This window comes from Macaca thibetana, chromosome 7 (genome assembly GCF_024542745.1).
Source record: "Macaca thibetana thibetana isolate TM-01 chromosome 7, ASM2454274v1, whole genome shotgun sequence".
In the NCBI taxonomy this organism is placed as follows: Eukaryota; Metazoa; Chordata; class Mammalia; order Primates; family Cercopithecidae; genus Macaca; species Macaca thibetana.
In genome coordinates, this window is record NC_065584.1 from 90257268 (window position 1) to 90270872 (window position 13605).

General features: G+C 49.2%; 1 protein-coding gene across 6 annotated transcripts in view; it reads left to right on the forward strand.

The window, feature by feature from the left end:
• The window catches only part of ADAMTS17 (ADAM metallopeptidase with thrombospondin type 1 motif 17), a 363335-nt gene that overhangs the window by 233359 nt on the left and 116371 nt on the right, over positions 1-13605 (forward strand). For all 6 annotated transcript variants that reach the window (XM_050799681.1, XM_050799677.1, XM_050799676.1 and 3 more), the window contains 2 exons: positions 476-603; positions 12795-12915. In XM_050799681.1, the coding sequence (XP_050655638.1) occupies positions 476-603; positions 12795-12915 (249 nt within the window). The remainder of the gene's footprint in view (positions 1-475; positions 604-12794; positions 12916-13605) is intronic.

Genomic DNA, 13605 nt, shown 5'->3' on the forward strand with positions numbered 1-13605 from the left:
GGAGCACTAAAGCTCTTACCAAAGCTACTGTCATGGAGACCCTGGGAGCCACTCCCCACCCTCGGAGCCATTCTCGTTCACCTTCCCCTCCCCCTGCCTTCGCACCCCTGCTATAAGAGTGGCTCCGCTCACCCTTGACGTGTATTCAACTAGAGATTAGCACACAACTATTCCTTTGTTCAGCCGGATATATTTGATGCCTTAAGGGAAAGGAAATGCTGTATCATTGCAAAGGATAGAGAGATGAGAAAAGGCAGCCCCACAGAGCTCAGACCTGCGCTGTCATTCCCGAGACTGTGGGTCTTTCTCCACTTGCTGTTTAGAGGAGCTGGAGCCTGTACCTGAGCTCATGCACCTTTATTGACTTGTGCCGACCTCTCTTCCTCAGGGTTTCCCACTGCCCACATGTACCTGCGCCCTGCATGGCCCACGCACACCTTCCCATGTCAACGTCCCCCAACCTTTCCCTCCTCAGATAAGCCATGTGAACTCTACTGCTCACCCCTCGGGAAGGAGTCCCCACTGCTGGTGGCCGACAGGGTCCTGGACGGCACACCCTGCGGGCCCTACGAGACCGATCTCTGCGTGCACGGCAAGTGCCAGGTGACGTACTTCTTCAGTCCTTGGTGGGGCTTTGGAGAAGAGACTCTCTCTCCCCAGACAGGGAGTGGGGTAGAGCAGAGGTCTCAGGAGGCCTCGGGGAGTGGATTTTCTTAGGAAGGCACCCAGCGATGCCGCCTCCTGCAGCCAGCGTTGCCTGGCGCACCACCCCTAGCTCAGTAATGACTGAGCGCTAGGCCAACAAGGAGTGGAGGTGGCTGAAAGAACAGGCGCAACATATTCTAAGACTGAAAATTGCTTTAGACATCATGACTAAGACGAAGGTAGGCAGGGTACTAAGATGCACCTAAAGGATGTCTGCACAGGCCAGGCTCTGTTTAGTGCAAAAGAGACGGCGGAACTGAGCCAATTCCTGTGCAGGTAACGCCAGGCAGATAGATGCGCCCAGCTGTCGGGGGGCACCCATCTACTGGTATATAGTCCCAAAGGCATTGAGGGCTGAATGGCCATGACTGGTTAGAACAGTGATAAAAATCATTTGAGAAAAGAAAGAGAGGCCGGGTGTGGTGGCTCAAACCTGTAATCCCAGCACTTTGGGAGGCCGAGGCAGGAGGATCATAAGGCCAGGAGTTCAAGACCAGCCTGGTCAACATGGTGAAACTCCGTCTCTACTAAAAATACAAAAATAAATTAGTTGGGCATGGTGGCGCACACTTGTAATCCCAGCTACTTCGGAGGCTGAGGCAGGAGAATTGCTTGAACCTGGGAGGCAGAGGTTGCAGTGAGCTGAGATCGTGCCACTGCCCTCCAGCCTGGGCAACAGAGCAGGATTCCATCTCATCAAAAAAAAAGAAAAGAAAAGGAACACGGGAAGAAGGAAGGAAGCTTGCCCTCCACCTATATTAACCCCGCCCAAGCTGGGGGCCACCTGTAGCCCTTACCCTCCCCAGCTGGGGCTCCTGGCCTGGGGTAGCAGAGGTGACTCCGTGCTCCCATTTTGTCCCTCAGAGTGAGCACCTCCTGAGGTGGTACAGCAGCTGGGATAGGGGGTGGGTGTCAAGAAGCTGTGTATTTTCCATGCCTAGAGAGGCGTGACACCTCACTTATGCCACAGGCACCATCCTCCCTGATAACTTGGGTCAAGCTGGGCATGTTGTGAGAGAGCCCCAGCATCTTAGCTTGGGCATCTGTAATGACGCACCATACACCAGGCAGCTTATGAACAACTGACATTTATTACTCACAGTTCTGGAAGCTGGGAAGTCCAAGATTGAGGCATTGAGGCACGGGCAGATTTGGGATCTGATGAGGGGTTGCTTATCATAGACAGCGTTTCTTGCTGTGTCCTCGCATGGTGGAAGGGGCTGGGGAGCTCTCTTGTGAGTCTCTTCCATGAGGGCCCTAATCCTGTTCTTGAGGGTTCTGCCCTCATGTCCCAGTCACCTCCCAAAAGATCCCACCTCCTAACACCATCACCTTGAGGGGTGATGATTCAACATATGGATTTGAGGAGACACAAACATTCAGACCACAGCACCCAGGGAGCCCTCTGCCCTCGCCACACACACCTGTTCCCGTCATCCTATGGCCATGTTCCCTCAACTGTGTCCTCCACTGGGGAGCCCACCAAGAGCTAGAGACGATGGCAGCTCCTGATGTCTGGAGCAGGCAGATCAGTGACAGGATCACCATGCATTGCCCTCATGGAACTGTGGCTGAGCCAGATGCTGGCTTCCAGGTGTCAGGTCCACTTGCCCATGTGGACAGCAGATCCGTTTATGCTCTTTGCTTGCTCAGTGCCTAGCAGAGTGCATAGGCATCAATGTTTTAGTGTGCATGACAAACAGAACAAGAGGAAGCAAGGCATAAAGACGGACACAGACACAACTTCCAGGGTGATTGCTGCAGCAAACTGTTTCAACCCAAACAGATGTTTTTTTCCTGCTAAGGCCAAATCAGTCTGAAACTGGGATTTTTCAGGGAAAAGTTTGACAAGACCCAGACTCCTTTGGCACTGCCTGGCTGTGTTATCAAATACAGATAAGTGTGGGTGATAAGCGCCTGGTGCCCGAGAGTCTTGGCACAGCAGCCTCACAGGGAGGGAGGCAGTGATGAGTGGTTGAGCTGGCCCCTCTTGGCTGCTTCCTTGTAACAAACAACGTCCAAGGCCCTGCCCCTCAGGCAGTATGGACAAAGCCCTTGTCATTGTTACTGAAATGAGGCATTGCTGATGGTTCTTGGTGAACTTCTAACCAGCCAAGTGCAGGGCTGGTGTCCTTCCTAAATTACACACTTGCACAGACCATCCTGCTGAACGACTTAACGTTCCTCCCAAGTTAGAGTTCTTGCACCCTTTAGAGCAGCACCAGCCAAGCCACCACCAGCCTCTGCCAGCATCTTCTGCAGCGTTCTTGCCAATGGGGAGGCATTTCTAAGAATCCTGAAATTCTCTAGCCAGTGGGGTCTGTGTTACTGGCTGGACATAGTTTCTGCTCTGTGTGATCTGTGCCAATGGGCCCCATCCATGACCTTGGTTTTAATCATAGCCTTTTCAACTAGTGGATGTTCTCCATACTATGACAATGAAACCTTTAGTCAGTGGAATCAAAGACAAGATGCTGCTCAAGGCATTTGAATGGCCTAAGTCTGTAGTCATCAGGATACCACTGAGCCCAACCGTGTTCTGCACTTGGGTGTTATCTTAGTCAATTCAGGCTGCTCTAACAAATACACTAGACTGGGTAGCTTATAAGCAACAGACATTTATTTCTCAACGTTCTGGAGGCTGGAAATCCAACATCCAGGGGCAGGTGTTATTCGGTTCTGGTGAAGGCCCACTTTCATGCTGTAGACTGCTGCCACTCTGTGTCCTCACATGGCATAAAAAGAGCTAGTATCCAGGAATGGTGGTGTAGGCCTGTAGTCCTAGCTACTCTGGAGGCTGAGGTGGGAGGATCACTTGAGCCTGAGAGGCGGAGGTTGCAGTGAACCAAGATTGTGCCACTGCACTCCAGCCTGGGTGACAGAGTGAGAGGATATCTTTAAAAAAAAAAAAAAAAAAAAAAAAAACCTTTTCTTGAGGCCAGGTGTGGTGACTCACACCTGTAATCCCAGCACTTTGGGAGGCTGAGGCGGGCAGATCACTGGAGGTCAGGAGTTCTAAGACCAGCCCAGCCAACATGGTGAAACTCCATATCTACTAAAAATACAAAAAAATTAGCTGGGTGTGGTGACGGGTGCCTGTAATCCCAGCTACTCAGGAGGCTAAAGCAGGAGAATTGCTTGAACCTGGGAGGTGGAGGATGCAGTGAGCCGAGATTACACCATTGCACTCCAGCCTGGGCGACAGAGTGAGACTCCATCTCAAAAAAATAAAAATAAGAGAGAGAGCTAGCTCCCTAGCCTCTTCTTACAAAGGCACCAACACATTCATGAGCTCTACCCCTTCTTGACCTAATCACCTCCCAGAGGCTTCACTCCCAAATACTATCACGTTGGTATGAACGGTTCAATTTATGAATTCTAGAAGACACAAACATCCAGTCCATTGCAGATGTGATGGGAGTGACATTGGGGTGCACGCCTTCCTGTTCCCAGATGGCACTCCATCGCCAGGACCAGCCCCAGTCTATCTCCAGTGCCTCCACCATTGTCATCATCATTGCAGGAATTGGCTGGCACCTGCACTGCGCCTCACATTAATCAAGTAGAGTCACCGGGGTGCGCAGGTGCAGATGGAGGCACCTTTCATGATGCTCAGTGGTGGTCTCTTGTTCCTTGGGAGACTTACCCTGCCACTGCAGAGACCCTGCCTGCCAATTCTTGAAAGCACCATCTCCCGGGTAGCTGCACCCTGGTAACCCGCTGCCTCTGGGCAGTCCACCAGTCTTTGCAAAAGAGCCACCATCCTGACAGGTGGCAACAGCACCTGCCTGCATGCACCTCTCCAGGTTAAAACCCTGAGAAACAACCTGCTTTCTGAAGGAAGTTAAAAAGCCATCTGCTATTGGTTTAACAGTGCTTTCTTCAGACAGATACTGTAAAGATTAACCTCAGCCCACTCTTAAATCGATGCTCACAAAACTCCAAATTATTAGTCATAGTTAATGAACTTTTATAAAAATCGAGCATTCTTAAATAAGATCACAAATTCAATTCAAATATAGTACTTACGTCTTGTTGCAGTAATTGCCAAGATGGAACATTCTGGATTCCTGTGGCATTTGTGAATGCATAAAGCAAGAAAAAAATGGTTAAGAAAAATAATAGTAATTGTAATTTTAAAATCTCAGGGGCCTAATGAGTGGAGAGTCTGTATCCATTGGTAATAATTGTCTAATTACAACGGATTAAACATACACATCACCCACATTTTATGCGAGACAGCACTCACAGAAATATTGCTGCGGTTTGCCTACTAGCGTTTCCCTCTCTTTCCCCTTCAGCTATAAATTGTGCTATTTTGGGGTAACAGACGGCATTCTGGGAAATGTCGAGGAACGTAGTAACTAGTTGGTAGGGGATGAGAGGCTTCAAAATGGCATTTTGAGTAGATTCCACTACGCTTCAAATAGGCTGATTCAAACCATAACATGAAACATGGAAATACCATTTTATTCTGTTTTTATGAGGACTGAATTAAGTTTCATTTCAGTGAGTCACAAATTACTTAACATGCTGAAATTAAACTTAACGGCACTCATAAAATTGGGAGGGAATTGGGGGAAGTAACACAAACATTGTATATTTTTCAGCAAGCCCCTATAAATCAAGAGTCCCATCATTAATGATTCCTACTGTTGGCCTCCAGAAGGAAAGAAACTGCGATAATAAGTCTCTGATACACAACTGCATCTGGAGCTGCTGACATGCAAAGAGTGAGTCCAGCTGACACACGGCTTTGCCCGTTGGACGGTGGACAGACCCAAATGTACCTGAGACCCAGCTATGCTTGCCTTACTGGTTTGTGCACACTTGTGGCCAACATTCTCCAATTCAGTTCCTACTTCCTTGGTACCATAATTTGTATACATATCCTGGGCTTGATGAATACCAAGCCAAAACACCTTCAGGGCCTGTTGACTTTCAGTGGAGGAATCGCATCTGATTAATCTGTGCTTCCCTATACCCTGGCCTAGAGGAAAGCCTTTAATTGCATATTGAAAGAAGAGACCAGGTGCAGTGGCTCACACCTGTAATCCCAACAGTTTGGGAGGCCAAGGTGGGCGGATCACCTGAGGTCAGGAGTTCGAGACCAGCCTGGCCAATATGGTGAAACCCCGTCTCTACCAAAAATACAAAAATTAGCCGGGCATGGTAGTCCATGCCCGTAATTCCAGCTACTAAGGAGACTGAGGCAGGAGAACTGCTTGAACCCGGGCAGTGGAGGTTGCAGTGAACCAAGATCATGCCACTGCACTCCAGCCTGGGTGACAGAGAGAGATGCCATCTCAAAAAAAGGAAAAAAAAAAAGAAAAAAAAAGTGGCTGGATGGATGGATTATGTGTTCTTAGGATTTCAGTGGTTCTGGAATCTGGAGCCCATTTCAATGGACCACTTTCATTGCCAGGAATTTATTGGCCTCCTATTTCATGTCCAGAGATTATCTATGAGGCAGGTAGAATTACTGGGGAAGTTTAGGAGAATTCAGAGAGACCCTGGTCTCAGAGGACCCCCAGGTAAAGCAGAGGTAACAAGCGTGCAGGAAAGCGTGCCTGGCACTTAAGCCTGGGTTTGTATCTTCACAATGCTCCTCACATGCTGCCTTTCCCTGCACCATGACCCTGCAGCTGGCATCTCTAACGTGTGTGACTGTGAGTGCCAAACCTTTATGGAGAGCAGTGCCTGAAACCCGAAGGCCGTTCCCTGCACCCCTTTTTTCTGATTAACCTCCCATGACAACTTCTGGTTGAAGCCGGCAGACCAAGCCACATGTTCCTGCCTCTTCCGTGCGGGACTCCACTAAACCAGCACAAACAGTGAAGGGAAGCAGGAGCCTCCAGGTGAAAGATCCCACCTCTTTCTGGACGACAGAAGTGGATGGAAGTGTCATGCAGGAACAAAGCAGCAGAGACCAGAGCTGGAAGAAGTGGAGAGTCGCAACTGAAAAGACAGCCCAACCGGAGAGTTGTGGGCTTGAGAATGGAGGGTCGGAAGTGAAGAGTGGGCTAAAAACAAGTCCGAGGGTGCATCACCATGCCGACGGTGTCTGACCCCACCCCACACTCAGAGCTTGTCAAGTAAAATGTTACGGAGCTGCTTTCCAGGGTCATGGAACGGACTGTTTGAGGAAACCCAGAGCAGGCAGGGAGGCCTCTGTGCTGAGGACGGCACCCAACCTTCTGAGTTGGAGTTAGAAATCAGTTTCCCTCCCACTAGTCACGAAAGGAAACCTACCATGCAGCTGTGCCCAGCTTCAAATGTAGATCTCCTTCGGTCGGCCTTTCTGTTGCTTTTACTCAAATATGAGTGGGCAACCAGACATCATCTGCTATTTGAAGAAAACCAGCAGCATGAAGGAGAAAGACCAAGAAAAACAAACAGAAAAAACTGACCCTGGCAGAAAATTGAGATAATTATGGAATTCTCCGTGCAGCCAAACTATCAAGCAAGCACGCAGGGAAACTAATTTTGAGACACGGAAGAACTCAGAAATTCTATTTTCCATGCCTCCGTTCTGCAGAAGTTACATGTAGTTTAGCAAAACAAGAATGAAGTCAAGAAAGAGGAAGATGGGCACTACAGGCCCTGGTGGCACTCACCCAGGAACCCAGTCAATCCTGGAGTCACGGCTGCGCAGCTGGCCTAAAATCTTCCCTTGCTTAAAAGTCATTCAAGAAGTCAGTGACCTCCCTCCAACAGAAGAGAGAGGATGAGGCAGTAGTTGGGAGATAGCTAATAAGTTAAAGAAAGCAAGTACTGCTTATTCCAGCGAGAAAAAAAACAAGTACCATCAAAACTTATACAAGGAAGTCCCAATTCAAATATGAGAAAACTAAACTCCCCAGGCTGATAAGAGGTCATCATTTGTACGCACTTACTGAACACACATGTGCTTAACACCACACCAGCCACTGCGTGTGTCAGGGGATGGGGGAAGGCCAAGAATACAAAGAATTCTGAGACATAGTCCTCTATGTGCTTATGGTCGGTTAGGGAGATGACACATACGCACGTGGAAACCCAACGACCAGAGGTGAAGGCATGATTTAACAACCAAGAAGAGGTTCCTGCTTAGACATAGCAGAAAACACATAGGGTGGAATTTCGTTTATTCCTGCATCAGGTATTTGTTGATCACATTCCGAGTGCTGCACACCATAGTGTGTGCTGGGCTTTCATTGGGGAGCAGGACCAAGAGGATCCCTGTCGCTGTCCAACATACGGACAGACCATGTCAGGTCACAAACGTGATCATTCCAGAGATTGGTATGTGTGAAGAAGAAAGGAAAATAGCACCATAGAGAGACCCAGTGGGGGACTGTGGCTGAGGAGGACAGTGAGCAGGTGGCATGGCAGGACTCTTAGAGGAGACAGCCTTTGAGGAAGAGCCAGCCTGACAGAGAGTTGGGGGCAAAGAGCTCCAGGCAGAGGGAAGCAAGAGGGAGACGGGTGCATTCCAGCAACAGAGGAGGGCGGGGGCTGGCACAAAGGAGCCAGGGCCCAGGCAGAATTGATGCAGAGGAGTGAAGTGATCTTGGTTATGGATAACTGATTCAAGTAGATCCAAGGAAATGAGTTAAGGGCTATTCCGGTCGCCCACCTGGCTGAGGGGTCATTGAGGGGGAGGGCCCGCAAGAGTGGGCTGGAGGGGGTTGGATTCACTGTGCATCTGGAGGGGGAAGAAGGGAGGTTGAGTTGGTGAGCAGCTGAGATGAGATCATGAAGGGTCTTAAATTCATATGTATGAACATTTCTGATAGGCAGTGGGGATCTGTGGCCACAGATCTTATCTCTTTTATCGTGTGGAAATTAGTCTGGCTGCAGGCAGGAGAAAAATGTTCCCATAGTTCATGTCCTCAGTAAGGAGGGTGTAAACTAGGGAGTGGAGGAGAACATGGAGGAGAAGTAGGCAATAGAGGTTTTCAGGGGACAAAAAACCCAAGCTCACCAACTAACTGGGTACATCCCAAAATAGAAAAGTCAGAAATGGCTTGGAGGTTTCAGGCTAGGATACCTGTCTGTCAGTTCCAAGACAGTGGCAGGGGGTGTCCAACTAGAATTAAGAAGTCAGGCAGCTTTGGAGGAGAAGTTGTTGCATTGAAAGTCTGGAGAGGTTGCTCAGCAGAGGCTTAGTAGCGAGAGCTAGGGTGGAGTGAGGGGAGAAGTGGGTTTAAGAGCTCTCTGCATGAGAGTGATGGCTGAAATAAGGAGAAGGTGAAATTACTAAGAAAGCAAAAAAGCAGAAGGAGCAGGGAGCCCCCGGGAAGCTACCTACTTTCAGGGAGTCAAAGAAGCAAGAGGAGGGAGGAGTCATCCAGGGGCTGGGAAGAGAATCAGAAAGGAGCCATCCTTGGCCTCTGGGGCGTCTTCAGGCACACGCTATGAGGTGTCTGCTTGTTTCTACACTGGTGCCTCCCTCCACCTTACATGTCTTTATTCCCAGGTTAGGCACAGGCACCATGGATGAATAAATACGTGTACAACAAAGACAGGGTGGGTGTTAAACACAGCGGATGCTGAGAGCAAGAGGTGAAAGATGAGGCTGGAGACACGTCTACTAGGTGTGATGACCAGGAGGCTGTTGTCACTGGTTGTCTTCAACAGGGGCAAAGTTCCAGGGTGGAATCCAGGACTCAGACAGCCAAAGATGGACATTTCCCACTGTCCACGGCTCATCCTGTGCCCTCCTCAGCACCCGGATCTGAGCACTAAAGCTTTTCCATGTTTTTTTTTTTTTTGCATGTTTCACAGGAGCTGTGTTGACCAGTAAAGAACTTGTGCTTTTCCCACCATTCCATCCCATACCATCCCATCCCATGCCTTTAATTATGCAGTGGGGCATTGGTCCCTTGGTCCTTTGGTGTCACACACACCCTGATTTAGCCGGCAGTACAGGGCGTGACCAGCAAATGCTGGCCAGGAACTTGAAGGCCTGCTTTGAAAGCTGAGAAATGAGTGATGAAGATTCCTAGGAAAGTAACTAAGGATCACCAGGATAACATGGGAAGACTTGAGAGGGTTTATTGCCTGGAGTTTCCTCGGGCTGGGTCTTGTTGTTCTCTTGGAACACCAAGCCTCATAAATACAATCATCAAAGCTCCCCTAATGTTCAGAATTAATGACTTCAGTTGTGTCCTATAGCAGCTGCCCTTTGAAAACCATCCCAGTTTCTGCCAAAGTTATAAGTTGCTTGCGCTGACTGAAACAATGGAAGAAAATGCCCTCGTTGGCAGATTTTGTGGCTGTCGCCCATCAGCTCTTAGACTCACTGCTCTTCAGCCACGGACATCCCTGCATTCCCTGCCTCCAGATGCAGACAGCCTCTGAAATAACACCAGGTAGAGTGGGCAGAACCCATGGACCTGTCCCAGCCCCTGGATGGTCTCCAGGATTAACTGAAAGGGTAACCCTGTATGCATTCCTGTTTGCACCTGACCTGAAAAACGCCCTTCTTTGGGGCTAGGGGAAACTGGACCAAATGGGGCATCTAGAAGCTGTTGAATCAGGAAACCTTAACTCAGGTGCAGGACAAGGAACCAGGCCTGAAGCCAGAGACTCACTCCTACCAAGCAAGGGTGTGGTTTGAAAATTATAGGAAGCCAGTGTAGGGAAGGTCTACAGCAGAGAGCACCTGAGATGAGAAAGCCCAGGTGGGAGCCAGAACAGGTGCCAGTAAAGAGGCCAGCAGGAGAGACCAGCTCTGTGGGCGTTAGCCCTGTGGCCCTACCAGAAGCAAGTATGGAGACCATGCACTGGAGCTCTGAAGTGAAACAAAGCAACAGACACGTGGTTGCACAGATCTGGTCTGGGCATTTGTTAAACAATGCTAAGGGACATTTTCTGATCTTGGCTACTCTTAGCCCTATATATTCTTAGCCTCTATAAATTTTTTTTTTTTTTTTTTTTTTTTTTGAGACGAACTCTGCTCTGTTGCCCAGGCTGGAGTGCAGTGGTACGATCTCAGCTCACTGCAAACTCCGCCTCCCAGGTTCAAACTACTCTCCTGCCAGCCTCCCGAGTAGCTGGGACGACAGGTGTGTGCCACCATGCCTAGCTAATTTTTGTATTTTTAGTAGAGACGGGATTTCACCGTGTTGGCCAGGCTGGTCTTGAACTCCTGACCTTGTGATCCACCCACCTCAGCCTCCCAAAGTGCTGGAATTACAGGCGTGAGCCACCGTGCCCAGCCAGCCCCTGTAATCTTTATACTGAGCAACTTGATAGCAGCTGGCTAGCAGTCCACATCAAGAATCCAGGCAGCCCTGCACCATGCTCTAGGCTGACGGTGCCTCATCACAGCTGGCTTCCCTCCAGGTCGCTACTGGATGGTCCGCCCTGGCAAAGCATTGCAGTTGGTTGCCAGTTACCATCTGTGTCTTGATGTGTTACCTACATCTCCCCAGCCACCATTAAGCCCACTCTTCTCCATTTGCTTCTTGCTGTCCTCTGGCCACTAAAGCCTTCGATTTTACCTTTTCCTCTTTTTATACTAACTTTGAACAAGTTTGATCTTTTATTCAAGTTCTGCCCTTTTTCAGATTTCATCATGGTAATTTTTAGACTCAACTCACTCAGCTTTTAGAACATCTTAAAGTCTTCCCTGGAATCTATGCAATTGTGCTATCATTTTTGGACAGAACAGTAGTGATTTCCCATTAAATCTTTTTCAAAAAAATGCTCCAAGGATGAGACTTGAGGGTTACTAAATATGAAGAGTATTCGCCTATTCCTTTGAGTAGCATGCCATAGTGCAGCGATTCTCATCGCATGGCCGCCAGCAAGCAGCCTCAGCATCTCCTGGGAGCCGATTAGAAATGCACATTCTCAGGTGCACCCAGACCTGCTGGGTCAGAAACTCTAGGGCCAGGACATAGCAGTTTGTGTTTTAACAGCCCTCCCCGTGAGGCCGATGCACACTTAAGTAGGAGAACGGCTGCCATAATGAACAGAGGATGCTGATGTCTTTGGGGAGTTGTGGGCCAGGCACTTGCCTCCAGGGATCCGCGTGCAGTCAGCCTGGCACCCCAGGTGCTGTGCTTGCTCCAAGCCCTGCCTGCAGGTAGGAGTGCCTGTGAGGGGGAAGCACGGTGCTGCTTCTTGTCCAGGCATCATGGGAAAGGACTAAATCACCTCCACCAGGATTATCTTGGATCTTGATTTCTGGCTGTAGATTCCTTTGGAGTCTGAAGTGCCAATATGTAATCTGGGGTGCAAGGCAGTAGGAAAAACCCAGTTCTTGTTCTGAAAGCATTAGCTTTATAGGGGGAAAATGTGGAGGGACATTTAGGCAATCTAGCTAGTAAATAAATACCCACTGTTTAGTATAAATTTAGGTTATTTTGCAGAATACAAAATTCTCACTTTTTAAAAAAAGAAAAAAGGAGTCCAAAACCTTTCTCTGCTTTTTAGAAAACAGGCTGTGCTTCTCAGGCCCACCTAGGGTAGAGGCAGCCTCTCCTCTGCTCTCAGACGTGCCTTGTTAAAAAGGTTTGAGAGATAGGGCTCTTCGTAGACTAGCTCTCCCTACCTGAGAAAAGGGGGGCCCATGCCCAGCCCTGCCTGAATGAGCTGTGGGCATCCCTACCTTGTTAGAAAAGTCTGTGGTTTCCGTTGTATGTTCTAAGACTACTGGCTGTTTCAGCCAAGTTACAGGCGACCTCCACAGCCCAGAGGGGAAGCCCCATCATGAGAAATTGTGGCTGCACCAGCTGGTGTGAGCGTTCAGGCTTCACTCCCTTCCCAGGGTCTCTGCCTCCAGGCAGTCAGGGCATCAGACCTCAGTGTGACCTCCATGGGCACTTGTGCCTTCATGGGTCTCCCTCCTCCAGAACAAATACCAAAAAAATACACTTGACAACTATGTGGGTATAAAGACAAATGTAATCCAGGTTGGATTCTGTGCATTTTTTTTTTCTCTCCTGAATTAAAATATTTTCTTGGGCCTCTGAATGGATCAGGGCCCCAGGCCCCATGCCTGCTGCACCTCATGAAAAAGTTAGCCTTTCAGGGCAGCCTCTTTAAAATCCTTCTGAGTCTTAACCACAGAATAACGAGGCCTTCTGGTTCTTTAGAAAATCGGCTGTGATGGCATCATTGGGTCTGCGGCTAAAGAAGACAGATGCGGGGTCTGCAACGGAGACGGCAAGACCTGCCACGTGGTGAAGGGTGACTTCAGCCACGCCCGGGGGACAGGTGAGTGCTGGCCCAGAGGGCTGCTGTGGCTACAGTGTTTTGTGTCCTTTGCCTACAGCTACTGATTGCAATCTTCCCCACAATTCATATTTAAGGGCTAGACGGTAGTGGATAGGTGACCTGGAACTTCAGTTTCATTTCTGAAAAGCGAGGAAGGACATTTGAGCAAGAATGATGCCTTCAAGTTGCTAGTAGTGAGTAGTTTGCCATGAACGGAAACAGCTCCCCACTTAGCCCGAGGTCTGTGAATCAGTGGTAACTGCCCTGTGCCAGGAGCTCAGCACTTCCTGGCAGCCCTCCTTCTGATGTGCAGGCAGAGAAGGTGGTAAAGACACTTGCCAAATCATTTTACCTGTCGTTGGAAGACGTTTGCTCTGTGTCTGAATTTTCTGTTAGTAAAAGTAAGACAGCACTTACATTTCTAAAACATGCATGAAGCCGTACAGTCTGGAAAGTCTCAGGTGCCACTGCCAACTGTGACTCCGGAGTACCCGAGCCTCCTGGTCCCCAGGCACAGACATCCCTCAGCACTGTCCCTAGAGAGGGACGCCAGGATTTGCTTGATGGGCCGCCTTCATCTTTCTGCTAGCATGCTTTTTGCAGCTGCAGGCTGCTTTGTCCTACATGGGACATGACTTTCTGATCTCCCATCCTGGAGGACAATGTTTAGGAAAGCGTCTGTGGTTGACA